Source organism: Empidonax traillii, unplaced genomic scaffold (assembly GCF_003031625.1).
Source record: "Empidonax traillii isolate 1590-97213 ecotype Southwest subspecies unplaced genomic scaffold, ASM303162v1 scaffold23:size2178997, whole genome shotgun sequence".
Lineage (NCBI taxonomy): Eukaryota > Metazoa > Chordata > Aves > Passeriformes > Tyrannidae > Empidonax > Empidonax traillii.
The window spans coordinates 844,525-861,654 of record NW_020955216.1 but is presented as its reverse complement, the minus strand read 5'-3'; the positions used below and the strand labels follow the sequence as shown (position 1 = coordinate 861,654).

The 17,130-nt window shown below is 45.3% G+C and overlaps 2 protein-coding genes across 3 annotated transcripts in view; both read left to right on the top strand.

Annotated features, from left to right (window-relative positions):
• AP1G1 (adaptor related protein complex 1 subunit gamma 1) overlaps nt 1-15,055 on the top strand; it is a 39,576-nt gene extending 24,521 nt beyond the window's left edge. The window contains exons 13-24 of one of the 2 annotated variants that reach the window (XM_027903140.1): nt 632-772; nt 1,085-1,139; nt 2,194-2,316; nt 2,649-2,738; nt 3,243-3,370; nt 3,961-4,065; nt 6,166-6,307; nt 6,857-6,983; nt 7,430-7,525; nt 7,768-7,928; nt 8,925-9,023; nt 11,153-15,055. In XM_027903140.1, the coding sequence (XP_027758941.1) occupies nt 632-772; nt 1,085-1,139; nt 2,194-2,316; nt 2,649-2,738; nt 3,243-3,370; nt 3,961-4,065; nt 6,166-6,307; nt 6,857-6,983; nt 7,430-7,525; nt 7,768-7,928; nt 8,925-9,023; nt 11,153-11,254 (1,369 nt within the window). In that variant the 3' untranslated portion in view covers nt 11,255-15,055. The remainder of the gene's footprint in view (nt 1-631; nt 773-1,084; nt 1,140-2,193; nt 2,317-2,648; nt 2,739-3,242; nt 3,371-3,960; nt 4,066-6,165; nt 6,308-6,856; nt 6,984-7,429; nt 7,526-7,767; nt 7,929-8,924; nt 9,024-11,152) is intronic. The other variant, XM_027903146.1, reaches the window with a different exon arrangement.
• Nucleotides 15,056-16,098: 1,043 nt separating this feature from the next.
• PHLPP2 (PH domain and leucine rich repeat protein phosphatase 2) overlaps nt 16,099-17,130 on the top strand; it is a 31,762-nt gene continuing 30,730 nt past the window's right edge. Inside the window, exons 1-2 of the mRNA XM_027903127.1 lie at nt 16,099-16,260; nt 16,468-16,712. Coding sequence (XP_027758928.1) covers nt 16,129-16,260; nt 16,468-16,712 — 377 coding nt within the window. The 5' untranslated portion in view covers nt 16,099-16,128. The remainder of the gene's footprint in view (nt 16,261-16,467; nt 16,713-17,130) is intronic.

Here is a 17,130-nt window from a genome sequence, read left to right as displayed (position 1 = left end):
GAATAGCCTCTGAGCTCTGGATGTGCACTGGTACTCTGACTAGTTGTGGTGTCAGCCTGTCTATGGGGAGGAGGAATGAATGGAGCATCCGGGTAGCTTTGGGTTCTAGAAATCTTATGTATACTATCCAACAGCATACAGTAAAACTTATCAATTAACACTTTAAATATCTATTCTATTTGAATCTCTAATATATAGAGTTGGAAACAGATCTCTTCTGTATCCCTGAATCTGGAGAAAGCATGTTCTAACATGGATTAGTTGTTGCACTTGTGTGTCAGAAGTGATCAGCAAGTGATTACAAACACTTGGACAGTCAGAGTTTAATGCTGTTGGGCTCTGGTTGCTGAAAGATATTGCCAGCCTTAAGGACACATGGATAGATGATTCTAGAACATTCTGCACCCTCACTCCCTCTTAGTTTTTTGGGGAGTGGCTGTTTATTGTCTGCCTATGAACAGGACAATGCTGGCACATTTAGTGTGAAAGGCTATTCCATGGGATTAATAAATATTGCTCTCTTCTTAATTAAAAGGTAACTGCATTTTTGTAGCCGGACTTGTGGTTTGTGGGGTTTTTGCCTTCCTTCACTAGGTGAAGATATTTGATTGTTTTCTGTCTCTTGCCCTAGGCGTGCAATGGAACTGAGTTTTGCTCTTGTTAATGGGAACAATGTCCGTGGAATGATGAAGGAGTTGCTGTATTTTCTAGATTCCTGTGAGCCAGAGTTCAAAGCAGACTGTGCATCTGGAATATTTCTTGCAGCTGAAAAGTATGGAGTCATTTTACTTGCTATTAATTTTTGGTACATCCTCAGAATTGTGAGCATCTTGTATATTGTTCCTTCCCTTCCCCACTCCCCAAGATAGAATGTGTTAGTCATTTCTTCTCTGTTTGCTGATCTGTGGGTGGTTTATCAGTGGTATCCCACTCTGAGGAACAGGATACACTAGTGTTGGTGTCCCCCCTCAGGAAGCAGTGGACCAGGAAATAACTGAGGGGGGATGTTCTGATGATGATGGGTTTCTTGCTGGCGTTGAAGGCTGGCAGTTATTGCTCCAACTTGTTCTCTTAATTTTGTCAGATATGCTCCTTCCAAGCGCTGGCACATAGACACGATTATGAGAGTCTTAACAACGGTAAGTGAAATTGCCTCTACTGTATGTGACTACATAAAATTTTCTTAATTCTTTAGGAAGTTACTCTTCATCGAGTTGGAGATGGCTTTAAAGGCTGGCAGATAACAAACACAGAGGAGGTGTATTTATGCTAATGAGCCAAGGCAGCCAGTCAGAAATATGTAAACTCAGTAAATATGGTTGAGTGGTTTTTTAGAGGAAATGTACAATTTCAGAAACACGTAAGAATACGAGTGTGTAGCAGAGGGTTTCTACTGCAGTAGTCATGTTAGCTTCTAAATTAGGACAACTCTTGTGCTGATTGCAATATATAGTGTTTTCAGAGGAGAGTGAGCACAGCCTTAAATGGCTTGCAAAAAGAAAGGGGGGGAAGCAGTTTCTTGGAATTATTCCAAGTTTATCAAAACTTATTAATGAAACTCTATCAATAACCTTCCAGTTCCTCTTCTTTGTGTTTAATTATTACTTTTTACCTACTTTAATTTATTTATAAACATCATAGCTGAGGTGGAACTGGAGTATTGTTTTGGCAAATGAGGAAAGAGATCTTGATAACTTGGGTAAGGCAGTGTGTTCCCTTAGGCAAAGGAGTGGGAAGAGATTTATCAGTATTAGTGTTCAAATTTGAGAAGCTCATCAAGAAGTGAGTCTGGCTCGTGTGCTGTTTTACCACCCAGAAACAGAGAAAAGTAGATTCCTCTGAGCTGAGAATCGATTTCCATTAGAAGGTTGGCTGTGAGAATTGCTCTCAGATGACCTCATTCAATAAAGTAACTTCCTTTTCTTGACTGCTAGAGAAACCACATATTATAACCTCTTACAATTTGAGGTTATCTATAGTATGGATTTCTCTGGGTACAGTTTTGTTCATTGGAAAATATGCTTTCCTGTGCTTGTGCATCTCTGAGCCTGCTCAAAATCAACCATGAAGTGTTCATAGATCAGAAGGCTGATTTTTATTTCCATGCACATCAGGTGGTTTTGTGGAAGGTAGCAGCAGCTGCTGGGTGTTACTGAGAAGGTGGATAGTAAAACCTAACAATTGTTCTTGCAGGCAGGAAGTTATGTTCGTGATGATGCTGTTCCCAATCTGATCCAGCTAATAACTAATAGTGTGGAGATGCATGCCTACACTGTGCAGAGACTCTACAAAGCCATCCTTGGAGATTACTCTCAGGTAAAACCAAACATGGCCAGCTTCAGTTTCCTTGTTGTACTGCAATAAATGTGCATGTTTACTAAGCATCTCAAGGTAAGCCAACACCACTCTGTCTGGCTCCAAGGGACAGGTTGAAGAGAAGGCATGCCTTCTATAAGTTCGTGTTCTTCTTAGATTCTTCAATTCTCTTTCAGAATTCTTGATCGAATCAAACATTCCTCTTTTTTCTGCTGTGGAGAACTTCCTTATCTGTGAGGAAGACTAAGCTTGCTCTTGGAAATGAAGGTGGTTTAATTTATCATACAGGCATCCATTTATCTCTGAGGCTTCTCTGGTTTTTCTTCCAACAGCAGCCCTTGGTGCAAGTGGCCTCCTGGTGCATAGGAGAGTATGGCGATCTTCTGGTGTCCGGTCAGTGTGAAGAGGAGGAACCAATACAGGTATAGCTTGGGAAAGAACAGCAATGGTATCCCTGGCTGAGGCTGGAGCTGCTTAATGCTGGCTATATGAGGGGAATGCTTGCAACAATTCCTTAGCATTAATGTCTGTGATGGTGATGGACTCTGGGCAGGAGTCTCCTTCCCCTGCTGCAGGCATGGACTGTGTAAACACTGGCTGTGTGGAGTAACGCTGCAGTTGGCAGAACGGTGTGGTTTCAGTGCTAACCTGCCTTGCAAGGAGTCTGCCAGGGTCTTAGCTGTGTATTTTGGTGATAAACCTGCCCTTCAGTGTGTGGAGCAGGAACTGTCTTTTAAAATTTGTACCATGAGATCTCCACCTGGATGCATCTGTCTCACACGCTTTGAACATAACGCTACAGGCTCAGAGTTGCAGAGGAGGTGTGACAGGGCCATTAAGCAAGAGACAGGTTTTTACAGTATGCTCTGGCAGGCTTGCTGCAAGGCTCCTCTCTGTCTCAGCCTAACCTCTCTGTACCTTTTCAGGTAACAGAGGATGAAGTTCTTGATATTTTAGAAAGCGTCCTGATATCTAATATGTCTGCATCTGTGACACGAGGCTATGCTCTCACTGCCATCATGAAGCTTTCCACAAGGTTCACCTGCACTGTCAAGTGAGTTCTCATTGGTTGTGTACTGCACAGGGCTTTGTTGCAAATATGCTGGCATCAGTTGTCTTCAATAGGAGTACTCCTTGAACATGTTCTGCTTCCATGGGTTACAAGAGTCATCCTGTTATTTGTTGGCTTTTACAGTCCTCCTTTGCTCACTGGGTGGAGGATGTCTGCTGTTTGTACTGTTTTCTCTATGGATGTCCTCTACTGTATGGGACTTAATCCATGTTGCCATTTCTTGAGAACTCCGTATGGGAAAGAGAAGTCCTTACCTTCAGTGGGCTGTTCTTTCCAGTTCCTTTTTTGGATGATGGAGAGAAAAACAGCCTTGTTTCCTCTTGGAGGCTTCTTGGTAGTTGAGCTTTTTTATGCTGTACCTTAAGGTGGTCCAGTAATCATTTGTGATGGTGTTGCGAGAGGACAGTTCAGATACGGATGTTGCATGGATAGTGCAGGGACTGCTGTGTTACATGAGCTACAGGGGACTTGTGTTGGGCAGAGGCCAGGTAGCATCTTCAGGATGACACATGCTAATCCCTCACTTACTTCTAATTCCATGATGTGTTTGTTTGTTCCCCCTGCCCCGACAGTCGCATTAAGAAGGTAGTTTCCATCTACGGCAGCAGCATCGATGTGGAGCTGCAGCAGAGAGCCGTGGAGTATAATGCACTTTTCAAGAAATATGATCACATGAGGTAAGTACTGATGAGTTTTGGTGTTTGAAAAGGGTCATTATAATGTGTGCTGATCTCCTATTGGTGGTGCTCTGTGCTGTGAGAGCTTTGTCTGGTGACTTTGGTAGGTTTGCAGGGGAACTAGAATTCCTTCCCCATCTATAGGCTTAGTGAGTGTTTTAAGGACTTAACGTACCCTGTGATACTGTTCCGTGATCAAAGACTTTCTCTGCCAAAACATTTGTCCTGCTTTGAGCCTGAGCTGGACCGATTTTTTTCCTTCTAGGTGTTGAATCTTAAATTTCCTAGGTGAGTTAATACCTGCAGGTAGCTTTTACTGTGCTAGCATTACCAGAGTCATTATGTTCAAACTGATTTAAAGTGCCTTTGGAATAAACATGGAGAGATGCATTGACCTGTCCTCCTAAGCTGTGTTCTGAACTGGAAGTAATTCTTCCAGTTATCAGTACTTTTCAGTTTTTCAGGACATCTTTTTCATTTACTATATCTTCTTGTAGTATCTGTTTAAAATCTCAAATTTTCTGCATGGAAAGACATGCTATTTCACTGCACCACTCAGCATCCCTGTTTTACAGTTAGTGAGCATTGTAACCTCCTTACACTTTATCATTCACTTGCACAAGTGACTGTTTTCCTATGAAGGAGTTAAAGCCCTGCTTTGTTGCAGTAACTAAAACTGCTAATTTTTTGCAGAATAGTCATTAATCTGCTATGTGCAATAGTTAATTGTTTATACATAGGAGCACCACAGTTCATTCTGTTCAGGGAGGATCATGAAATTGGAGATTTGCTGGGGATTAACTTCATCCACCCTTGAAAACTTTTCATAAGATTCATTGGATGAAGAAGCATCCATTTTAGAATTTAGATGAGAGATAAAATGGGTGCCACTGGACTAAATATTGCTTGCGTTTGTAGGGACTTCTAAACCTTGTTTGAAAGGCTCTTCACAATCACATTTTTCCATATATATCACATCCTTGTGACTTCCTCTTTTCTCTCCCCCTGTGGGATCCAGGCAGCAACTCAAATTGTTCTTAGAAAAGTCATGTTAAGGAGCGAGAGCATGTGAAGTGCCTGGGGCTTCCAGGGAGCCTTATGAATGAGTTGAGAAAAATCCAGCATGAGGGCCTTTTGATCTGAGTTGACCATTGCAGCTGACACTGCCTGACGATTAGCTTGGCAGTGTTTGCTCTTCCCGGTTTTGGGAGGCATTGCACTTAAGGAACGTATATATGTGAACTTCATTCACTTTTACAAGACAGCATTTGTACTTTTCCACACAGTGTATTCTGCTGCTCATGACAGTGTAAAGGTCAATGTTTAGTAGTTTCTGCCCATTAAGACTGTTCATGGTCAAAAATGTGGCCTGTTGTTGGGTTTATTGGCACTGGAGCACCTTTTCAGCCCAAAAGATGTGTATTAGGCAGTGCATGTGTATTAGGCACTGCATGTAACAGGCTTGCCCCTGTTACATGCAGTGCTTTGTGGCTCAGTCTACAAGGGGTTTCTTATATTTACAGACTAGTTCTCCCTATGTCAGGATTCAGGATCCCACGCCTCTTCTTCAATCTCTCTGTCATTTCTGGAGGGTACTTTCAGGGTCTGAACCTCCATCTCTTTGGAAACTTATTTGGCTAAATGAGAGCATGGTGATTGTTTTTCCAGCTTTACCACCTGTTTTAAGTGATTAACCCTTCCGCAAAGATAATTCAGATGAGCTGACTCTGACTCACCTGCATATGGGACAGAGCAGTCAAGTGTCCCAGGTCTGCAGCTAATCCACTGTTGCTCAGTTATTTAATTTTTATCTTGGATTTGTTATCCAAACCCCACAGTGGAAACTGTCTCAGGTACTGGGAGAAAACCCAAGACAGGTCTCCTTTGGTTTTTAGATGTCAGCTAGTGTATTTACACTGGCACAGAATGCCAGGGATTGCTTCTGACCACCTCAAGCTGTCATGCAATCTTATAGTTCCCCTACACTGGAGCACAAAGGAAAAGGCAGGTTTCCCTGTGTAAATCATCTCTTGAAATGTCTAAGTATTTGGACTGGGATCCAGGAAGATGGCACAGTGTAACTATGTCAGCTTCTTTCAGGCCAGCACTGCTTGAGAGAATGCCAGTAATGGAGAAAGTCACCACAAATGGCCCTACTGAGATTGTACAGACCAACGGAGAGACAGAGCCAGCAGTACTGGAAACCAAACCTCCACCCTCTGGATTGCAGCCTGCCACTCAGGTAACTGAAAGTGACTTGGGATGAGCTTCCACTACATGTCAGACCACACTCTAGGCACTGCCAACAGTAAGCTGAGACCATCTCACTTCCCCTCTCTGCCTCTTTGCTAGTTCTGACTGGCAGTGATAGATCATGACTCTGCTCTGATGGCTCTAGTGTCCAGAACAGGTGTGTGGAACAGGTCATCGTGGGCCTCCCAGGAGAGGGTGGGATTAGCTCTGTTGGTTATGGTTAATGGCCCCCATATGGGCCATTCACTGAAGAGTTAGACTTGATGATCCTTGTGGGTCTCTTCCAACTCAAGATATTCTGTGATTCCCCAACCTGTCTCCATGTGCACGAGCTCTTTTTTTCTCTAGCTCTGTGATCCCACAAGCATGGAAACTAGATCTCTTGTGGGGTGTGGGATCACAGTGAAACTAAGAACCCCTCTAACTGGCCAGCAGCTCTGTTGGTCTTCAGTTTGAGAACAAGTAGAATCCACTGCATTTGAAGGGAAAGTAGCAGAAAGTTAAATATATGTAACTATTACATCCTCTTTCTCATTAGGCAAATGATTTATTGGACTTACTGGGTGGAACTGACATAACACCTGTAATCCCCACTGCACCTACAAACAAGCCAGCCTCTGCTGGTGGGGAGCTCCTTGACCTCCTGGGAGACCTCAACCTAACAGGTGAGCAGGCTGCATTTCTTAGAAGTCCACATTCTCAGCACTGGAGTGCAATAAGAGGGAGCTAGTTCTTCATTGTCTTTTAAGTCCTAGTTTTCACACTTGTTCTTACCCAGATCCATATTAGCATACAGGTGGGAGTTGGGGAGCAAAGACCCAGACTGACTCTGCGGGATTACCTGGTGAGATTTGAGCATTTCCACACTTCATTCTGGAAATGTGGTGAGCCTTTCCCAGAGAGGACTGGGAGATGTGAGGAATTAATTCCATTTGAATGCCTGCTAGCTTGAGAGAAACCAGTTCTTGAAAGCAGAGAAGGGGAGGATGAAAATACAGATTTTTTTGTAGAGCTTCAAGAAATACAACATGCAGTGGACGGTCTTTGGTGAAGGAGTAATTATTCTTCATTTCATCACAGCTGAGTAATAATCATTCAACATTTTTTGTAGGTTCTCCAGTAACTGCCCCTGCACCCCAGATAGCACAGCCTCCATTCCTGCTCGATGGACTCACATCACAACCTCTCTTCAATGATATTGCTGCAGGTTAGGGACATATAAATCCTTTGCCCTGAAGTGCCCCAGCACTCAGTTAGAAGAGGAAACAAGGGGTAGTAAAAAAAAAAAGGGGGGGGGAGGGAATTTGAAAATGTGGCATAGACACTGGAGTAGAAGGGGCTGTGTTTAATCTTCAGAGGAGTTCATGTCTGGGGTAAATTAAATGCATACTATTATGTTGAGAATGAACTCCAGATTCTGTAGCTCTGCTGCTTTTTTGTTTTCTACAGGAATCCCCTCCATTACTGCATACAACAAGAATGGACTGAAGATTGACTTCACCTTTGAGAGGTCGAACACGAACCCCAGTGTCACTGTAATCACGATACAGGCCTCCAACAGCACAGAGCTGGATATGACAGATTTTGTTTTCCAAGCTGCAGTACCAAAGGTAGAGCCACTTAGGGCAACTCTAGTGAGAAGTAGAGGGCCAGCTGCAAACACTCCCTGAGTGGTGCTTTCATGTAGACAGAAACTTGCAAGGTAAACAAGGCTGAGAACTGTTAAAAGGACCTCTTAGTGCTCAGTTTGGTCGTCTCTTTCTAGTCTGAAAGTAAATGTTGTAAATGCAATAGAACACAGGTTCCTATCAGATTGGACTACATCTGCTTGGACAAAATAGTGGTTGAATATCATTACTTTCTAGGAAAGCTGCTAAACCACATGCAAAAAAATGTTGAGTCAAAAAAACATTTTGGAGACCCTAATCGTTCCCTTTAATCTTATTTTCTAAGAAATATGTTCTTTGCAGCTATGAATACATGAAAGAGAAACTCTTTTGATGTTATTAGCTGCTTATAAAATTTGAATGAGTCATCATATGGTGATTAGTGGCAGTCCTCATTTAAAGGAGTGAATTCTTCCCTTGCATTCAGCTGCAGCACAAAATACGGGAGACAGGTATTGCCTAGTTTATAGTAGGGCGGACCTTTCAAGCGGGATATGACTGGAATGCTCTCCAAATTTGGGAAAATACATTCACTTCTGAGAGTTTCACTTCTGGGAATTAGTATTCCCCTCCCTTGGATTCAGGTTGGTTTCATAGCTGCCACAGGAAGGAATTAGGAAAGAATGGGCCTCCTGAAGTTACAGGTGTGCAACTGTTCCTCTGTGTGCAACACTAAAACAAAGGATCGCTGCTCATCTTGGTCCGCTGCAGTGAGCCCTCACCTCCCAGTATTTGTGCTGTCTGGATCTTACTTGCACAGAAAGCAGGTGGGACAGCAAATATGTTGTTCTTAGGGAACAAGAAGATAGGGAATTGAAGAACTCATTATTCAGGGCTGGGAACTGAACTCCTAATTTTCCTTGCTTTCTCCCAGTGCAGACAAGTCATTTTATGTTCTTACTTGATTAAGCATCAGATTTTCTCTTTGCCTTTCTTCAGACATTCCAGCTGCAGCTCCTGTCTCCCAGCAGCAGTGTCATCCCTGCATTTAACTCGGGGACCATCACACAGGTCATTAAAGTCCTGAATCCACAGAAGGTGAGTGACTCCAAGAAAAATTGTTAAAGATACTGTCTTGGAATTGTTCATTTAATGGCAGTCAGTTAGGGATGCATCTGTGATGGGAGGTAGGGGGTGATGGTAGTGACTGATGTGTTTTTCATGATGGTCATTTTGGTTAGCTCTAGGAAAAGGTTATGAAAAACAAAGGTTTGAAAAAAAAAAAGGAGGTTCTGGACACAGGTTTGGCCTTCTATTTGGTTATGCTGCTAAAACAGATTCACAGCTTTGCTATCTTGACTTCATTCGTGTCTTACATCCGAGTGGTTAAGTTTTCAGGTGGCCTTTCCAGAGAAGCTCAGTCTAATGTTTATATGGGTGGTAAAAGTGAAGTCTGGAAAGCAAGCATCTTGCCATATGAAGACATTCAACATTTGTTCTTGCTGTCTGCAGCAACATTGCTTGAAATGTTTGCTACACAAAAACTAGTTTGATACATATTCTTAACAAAATTGTCCGTTTTCTCAATTGTCATTTGTTTTTAATGTGATGAGTTTAGTTTTAAACAGCTGATTGAAAGAATGTTTAGGTGTGATGTGATTGTAATTTTATTTGTTTTATAGCCTTCAGAGACAGGCTTCAAGACTGGAATATAACAGATTTGAGGGGAGGGAGGGATGTGTCCCACATGTCCTCCTTAAGAGGCTTTGCAAGTGCTCAGGTGTCGTCAGAAAGAAAAATAAATTGAGATCACGTTTCCTCCTTTGAGGGACAGCCTTAAGATCTTGAATGACTCTAAGAACTTAAAACATCTGAAGTTTTTCATAGGTTAATACTTACTTCTCTAGATGTAAAGTGTTGCTGCTAGACTGACATGCAAGTGAGAAAAAAATCACACATTTCAGCCCAAGATTTCACTGAATGGCAGTCTTCTAGCACATAGTTTTTGTGGTTTCCATGCATCTCCCCTTATTTCCATGTAGTCTGCTCACCTCTGCCTATATTAAGCCACAAGACTAATTATTCTGTCTTGTATACATCTGGTAAGAGTTTTCTCTGTGGTACCATAGAACATCTTTCAAAGATCACCTTGAAAGTTATTTTCTGAACTTTGGAGGATTTAGGAGTTTTCCTGTGATGTGCCAGAAGTCACAATATACCCTCCTGAGATTGGAACCCCTAAGGTGAAATACAACTGGGTAGTGACATGTTTCCTTGTTGGAACACCACAGCTCCCAGGAACACTTCAGAGTATAGAGGTGCAAAATAGTGTCCGTGCTGGATTGAAACTGATGGCAAGTTTTCCAAAACAACACCACATAAACAAAAAACTGGCACTGATGATGTTGATCTATTAGTGATAAAGCATAACTTCTTTATCTTGATTCTGGTTGGAGCAGTCCTTGTCCTCCTTTCCTCTCTCTGCTATCCCTTTTGCATATTTACACATAGGTATGGAAAAAAGAGACAGAAATGGCTGACTTTTTGCTTTTCCTCTTAGGGTGTTTTGAGAGTGAGGAGAATAGGGAACTTGACTGGAGCATGCTGTGTTTTAGCTGTTTTGAAGGGCCACCTAGTATCTGGGTGACAGCCAAAATGACAGTGTAAAGCAGCTTCTGAGCTATTCCATCATTTACTCCCAGCAGAAGGCTTGGAGACTCTGTTTCCATTCTTTCATAGGCTATTTCCTTCACAGTGCTGCTGAGCTGTGCAGTACTTGAAGTTTCCAGGCTGCTGTGTTGAGTGGACAGCCAGTTTGGAAAATGCCAACTTTCCCTGCAAGTCCAAGTGTGCAGAGCAGCAGAGTATGGATCTGCCTCCTGCTTTCTTCTGTTGTTAACTGGAATTTGTATTTAAGGACTTCAGAGCTTGCAAGAGCAGGGCCAGTGCAGAAAGATGTGGGTAGAAGCTTTGCTCTAGCTTTTCTAAGAGCTTGTACCTGATCTGAGAACTAGTGACCAATCAAGGTCCAACCAGACTGAGCATTTATCTGCAGTGTCATAGCTCACCCTGCATATCCTTCCAGCAAGCTCTTGCAGTCAGGACAGGTCTATGTTGAGTATTCACGGGGTAAGGGAGGGGAAATGAATGTTGTGGGAGTTGCTGACCTTTAAGGAAGACCTGAATTTGTTTTGTGTGTGTGTTTGTTTCCCCCTCTTCTCTTGTAGCAACAACTACGTATGCGGATCAAGTTGACGTATAATCACAAGGGCTCAGCAATGCAGGATCTAGCAGAAGTCAACAACTTTCCCCCTCAGTCTTGGCAGTGAGGCTCTGGCACCATTCTTATTCTCATCCCACCCAATCAAAAGAACTCTGGGAAGAAGGTTGTGATCCTTGGCAATCCCCCAAACTGCACCATGGGCATGGGGAACAGATGAGACCTGCTGATGAGGAGGAATTTTCCTGAAGTGATTGCTGACTTTGAAGCATATCTGTTAAGACTAATCTCCTCTCCTCCGCTGATGAGGCTGGTGGCTTGTGGACGCTACTGTGCACTCCCTCACACATGCATTCACAGCCAGAAGCAACATTCCCTTCTCCCCTTCCCTCGCCTTCCCCCAGCCCCCCAAAAAGAAACACAGCCTGGTTGGAAGAGAAGTCTGGAATTTCTAGCAGGGAAACTTTCTTCTCTCTGCAGCAAGTGAGCAGTTGCCCCTTCTTTCTGCTGTCTTTTTTCCCTGGGATGGGCAAGGCGTGTTGTCATTCATTTCTAGCTGGATTCCTTCAGGCATTTTCATCTGGGACTCAATGGGGACTTGGGGAATGTCAGGCTGCCCTGCCTCTTTCTTCTTGTATCCCCTAGGTCTGAAGGGGCTGGAGGCTTCTTATGACCTACTCAGTGCATTATTGTATACACCCACCTCTTAGTTATGTGATGGCATACCAAGAGCAAGTGAGGCCTTGGGAGTTCATCTGCAAACCTGGGACAGTGCAGGAAAAGAGGTGCTGGCAAGAGCTGGTAAAATTGCTTTTGGTGCTGTACTTGGAAATGAAGACCTTACACTTGAATTTTCTTTCTTTCTTTCTATCAGTAGCTACAGCCATGCAGATTCACAGAGTCTTCTGTAGCTTCCCCAGAAAGTGTAGTGAGAGATGAGAGGTGTAGGGATCCAAGGAGCAGCTGGTTTCCTACCACAGACGGTTTCAAAGTCTTTCACCCTGTTAGTTGCGGTTTATGGGTAGAAAAGACACATTCAATTTTGTAGGTCAGTCTTTGGGCAAGGGCTCTGCTCCTGCTGGGAGACTCATCAGAGACTATGCTGCAAAGTTGCTCTTCCTGGTTATTCCAGACCTTCTCCCCAATTTAATTTCCAGAGCCTGTTGTAGACCCCCTGGGTTCCATTTGAGTTACTTCTGACTGGGATATTTGTGTTGTATCTGTAATATTGGCACTGAAATAAAGACCATGCGGTTTAAAGAGACCTTTTCCCATTTTGTTACTTAATTGATCCTTGTAGTTTGCTCCTTGCTCCCCTTTCAGAGTAATGTGCCAGTTCAGGTTCAGACTGAAAGTAACTTTACTGTGTTTTGAACGGAAGCCAGTTGTTTGAGTATTTGGATCCAAAGAGGTGAGGTCCAGTAGTACCCCTGTGAGCTCACGGAAAGCTGTGTTCAGGGTGTTCCTCTGGAACTGCTGGGAGGTGCTGCAGTTCTGGGCGGTCTCTGAGGCCGTGTGTAGGACGTAAAGCACAGTGTGACAAACTGTTCAGATGTTCAGTGCTCTTCAGGGAGGAAGAGGGGAGGATGCATCTTAGATCTTCATCTGGGAATATGCTGGTAAGCTGAAGGTAGGGCACGTCTGCTTCAGTTCTGTTCTAGGACTTTCCAGACGGTGTTGACTGCTCTTATGGCAAACTCAGACACAGCTTTTTGTGTCCGCAGAAGTGCTAACACTGGGCTCCAGTCCTTGCCAAAAGTATTGCAAGAGTGGTACATGGTGTACTTTGGAAAAATTGAAGACCTATTCTGCCATTGAATTGAGAACAGGAGGCCACTAAGGGTTGTTCGGTGTGCTTTGGTTTTAACTGCATTAAGTAACATAAGGTAGGACTGACTGTCACTGACATAAGTGCCAGTCGTGTAGTGGCGTAAGTTTGTCTTCTCTTGGAGGGCATTTTTGCTACCTTACTGATTAAATAGTAAGGCCTTTGGATTAGCAAAGAGCTTTATTCTACTGCAACTGGCATCAGCATGGGGTTATAAAATCTAGAAGAATAATGTATGATTTCCTTAAAAAAGTAACTTTGGGTTGTGGTAGGGTCATGCCTTGGGTATCAATGGTGAGAGAGATCCTGTGCTTCTAGCTAGAAGCATTATGAAACAGGCAGTCTTGCAGAAAATGGCTGAATTAAGGTACATTTCTGGTGCTGAGCATTTAGCTTTGTTGCTTTCACTACCCCACTAGTTCAAATTTAGTGTTGAAGACTGAGCATGTTAAGTCCGTACTTCAGTGAGCTCTGAGGGCATCCCAGACAGAAAGCTAATGGAAAGTCTTTGCCTTGGTTCCTGAGCTTCTCATAAGCTATCCTGTTCTCTTCACAGAACTATACATGGTCACTTGTACTGAAAGCCAGCACACCTCACTCTCCCTTTGGTTTTGCTGGGAAAGAGCACTGGTGTGGGAGATTAGATGGGAAGGAAGAAGGAAATGGTCTCTCACCTGGCCAGTTTGTTGCAGCTGAGTTGGGAACAGTGTATCTTGTCCCTCTTGTCATGCTTGTGTTCTGTCCCTAGAGCAACTGGGTTTTGCTGTTGGTCTATGGTAAGCTTGTAGGATGAATTTCTTCTGTGCTCTTGGCTCCTTCAGCCACCCTTGCACCGTGTCTGTGCTTGGGGCAGTGGGCACTTTATCACAGGGAGGCTGGAGGAGGCAGCACGTGTACCTGAGATGCGTTTTGCAGGAAGCCATCCCTTGGCTATGAAGAACTCTTTTGCAGCAGCCAAACATTCCACTTGTCCTTGGAGCTCTCTCCCCTCCTTGCTAAGGGATGGGTGCTGACGTTCTGCCAGAAGGAAGGCCAGGCTTCCCACCTTCCCGTACCTGCAACCCCAGATAGCGCTGCTTGCTCCTTGACCCCTGCGTGCTCCTCAAGCTCTGTGCTGCTGCTGGGGTTTCCCTCTGGAGGGTACTCACAGGTCTGAGGCACTCCCAGACTGAGTCCTCTTCCCACCAGCTGAATGCAACAATTCTTACAGGCCTGGTCAACGTTTTACTTGCTTCACTGTAAGGGGAATATAAAGGCAGCAAGATACAGACTTCGTGGCTAATCTTACTGACCTGCATGGGAGACTTCGGAGCTGGGAGATATTGAATGTCTGGTTTTTTTCAAGTGAATGTATTTTGAGTCAAAAAATGACAGAAACAATAGTGGCCATAATGACCCTGAAGGGGGAGGAGCATGGGAAGGTCCTAAAGTCGACTTTATCCAGGTTTTGATGGGACAAAATATGGCCTTGAACAACTTATTGAAGCAATAGCAGTGAGGGGACTGCCACCTTTACAGTACCTTGGATCTATAACTTGGAAGATGCTGAAACAGCTGGGAAAGGTGCCAGTGCCTTCCCTGAGGCTGGTCCCAGCTGTGAGCTGCGGCAGCAAAGACGCTGGTGCACTTTTATGTGTTCGTTTTCTACTTGGAGGCTGTGAGGGAAGGAGCTGCTGGACTACTTCCCTCTGAACTTTCACTCTATTCCTGTATATTCCTTTTTCTTTCCTGATGTTGTAATTTAAATTTTGCATAGAGCCCCAATCCCACCTCTTTGACAGTATAGAGAAAAAAATAAGCAAACAAAAACCCCCATGAAAATACAAACCCCCCAGAAACCCAACCAAATTTAAAGTTAAAACATGCCATTTGAGCAGGGAGCCTGGTGGCACTTGAAATTCTGGAGACCTATTTTTGAGATGTGAAAAATTTAAGTAAATGCTGAGTCGTAGGTGAGTGAGGAGCTTAACGGATGTAAACATTTACATGGGATGCATTAGACTTCTGCTGTGTGTATTGTCTTTTGGTTGAAACAAATTATGAAGTGACTAATAAAATGAGTCAATATTCAATGATTTAAAACTGTGCCTTGTTGCTTTCTGCAAGTACAGTGGGATAGGATGTTTTGATTCTTGATGTTTGGCCATAGCAAGTTTGGATGATGTTTAAAAAAAAAAAAAGAAACTAAAACAACAACAACAAAAAACCAAACAGGCAGAATTTAAAAAACTTTACGGCCAATTTTGGAGAGCAAAATGAGAGGACAATTGCAAAACGCTGGGGCAGTTCAGAATACCACTTGAAGAGAGAGTGTGTCAGGTAGTTACCACCAGCAGTGCTTGTACAGGTGCTAAAAAATGTGCTGGGATCTCAACACAAGGAATGTTTCTCCCCAATATTTGCACTGTGCTGTGGCCATTGATCATGATTCCGTTGCTACTTTAAAGGCCACTTTGGTGCTCTGTGTGCCCCTGCGACAAGGATCATCGTCATCTCTTTGTCAAAGCAGCATCTATGTCCGCGGGGAGGGTCTGCCTTGTGTTTTCTAGTCATAGCCACATTTCATTAGCTAACTTTTCAAACACATAATTGCACTGTGGGAAAGGTGAGAGGCTTTTGTTGCTATTGTGCTTGATGCTGTTGGGGCATGAGCAGTAGCTGCCCTAAAGCATTAATCAGATTCTTCCAAAATGCACCGCGATGATGATGTCGTTAGTAGATAATTATATCATTAGTAGCAGCCACTAGTTAAGAGTGGCAGAGCTTATGTGGTGGACCTGCAGGGCACCAGGAGGAAGGCGGTGTTCGGCTGTCGAGCTGCGTTCCCCCAGCCGTGGCAGCTGCTGGTGACAGACGCTGGAGGTAAGCGGAGGGCAGGCAGTGACGGGTGCGTCTGCAGCGCTCAGGTGAGCTTTGCCCCTTCCCCCGCCGGCCGGCGAGCACTTCTCCCGAGGCACTTGGCGCCGATGGGAGGGCACGGACACAGCGCCCGGGAGCAGCACAGGGGAGGATCGCGGGGACAGCGGGGCCCAGGAGGGCACAGCGAGGCCCCGGCGACGACGCCGCCACCCGGGGGCGGGGCCTGGGCCGCGCTCCCCGCGCGCTTCCGGGGCGGGGCCGCCGCCGCCACCGCCCGGGGTGCGGGTCCGGCCGGGATGGGGGAGGCCGGGCCGGGGCCGGGACCCGGGCCCAGGGAGGCGCAGGAGCCCGAGGAGGACGAGGCGGCGGCGCCGGGCGGCGCCCGGGGGGGCCGGGCTGGGCCCCGCGGCGGCATCCGGGTGCTGAAGGTGAGGGGGCGGCCGGGGCCTCCGGCGGGGCGGGGGACGAGCCGGCCGCGGGGCGCTGGGGGCGCTTCCCGCCGCGGCCTTCGCGGGGCGGCCGGGCGGGGCCGGGGTCTCCCCGTGCCCGGCGTGGGGCTCCCGGCGGTGCGGCCTGTGCGGCGGGGCCGCGGCCGGAGGCGGTGCTGACGCTCTCGGATCTTGGCTGCCTTGCAGAGGAACGCGAAGCGCGCCGGCAGCAGGAGCTGCCTGAGCAGGAGCCGTGTTGGGTCCCGTGAGAGGACCTGGCTGAAAGGGGACGTCGGACGAGGCTGCGTGTATGTTTATGGAAGAGACTCTGCAGCTGCGGCTCCCTCGGACTTGCGTCTGGTCCTGTGCACGGTGGACACCCCAGCGTCGGAGATCTGTGATGGAGAAGGGAGGAAAAGCCTCTTTTTGCAGCTTCACGGAGACCTGGTCAGGTGAGGAATGAGAAAGGATAAATTCTGTCTGAGAAACCTTCAGTAAGGGTTTGCGGGGCTCCGGTCACAGTGTGCCTGCTCCTGTTCGCAGGGCAGGTAGGGAAGAGGCAGAGGTGGCAGGTGCCAGGAAGGTACAGCCTTGAGTCATGCAATTCATAGAAATGAAGTAATGGTGTGCCCTTTACACAACTCTTAGTTAAGTGTTTTAACTGAGAGGGTTTGGGTGGTGCTCCAACCAGAAAAATGTCCTTGTTTTCTAGATGGAGGCTCACGTTCATATATTCCTTTGTTGTGTTCTGTGTTATGGGTGTTTTAGTGTCCAGAAAATGTGAGCTATTTAAGAGGCTGTAAACAGTAATTCTGAGTCAGCAAAACATGTAAGGTGCTTTCACAGTTTTGTCATGTAATATTTATATGT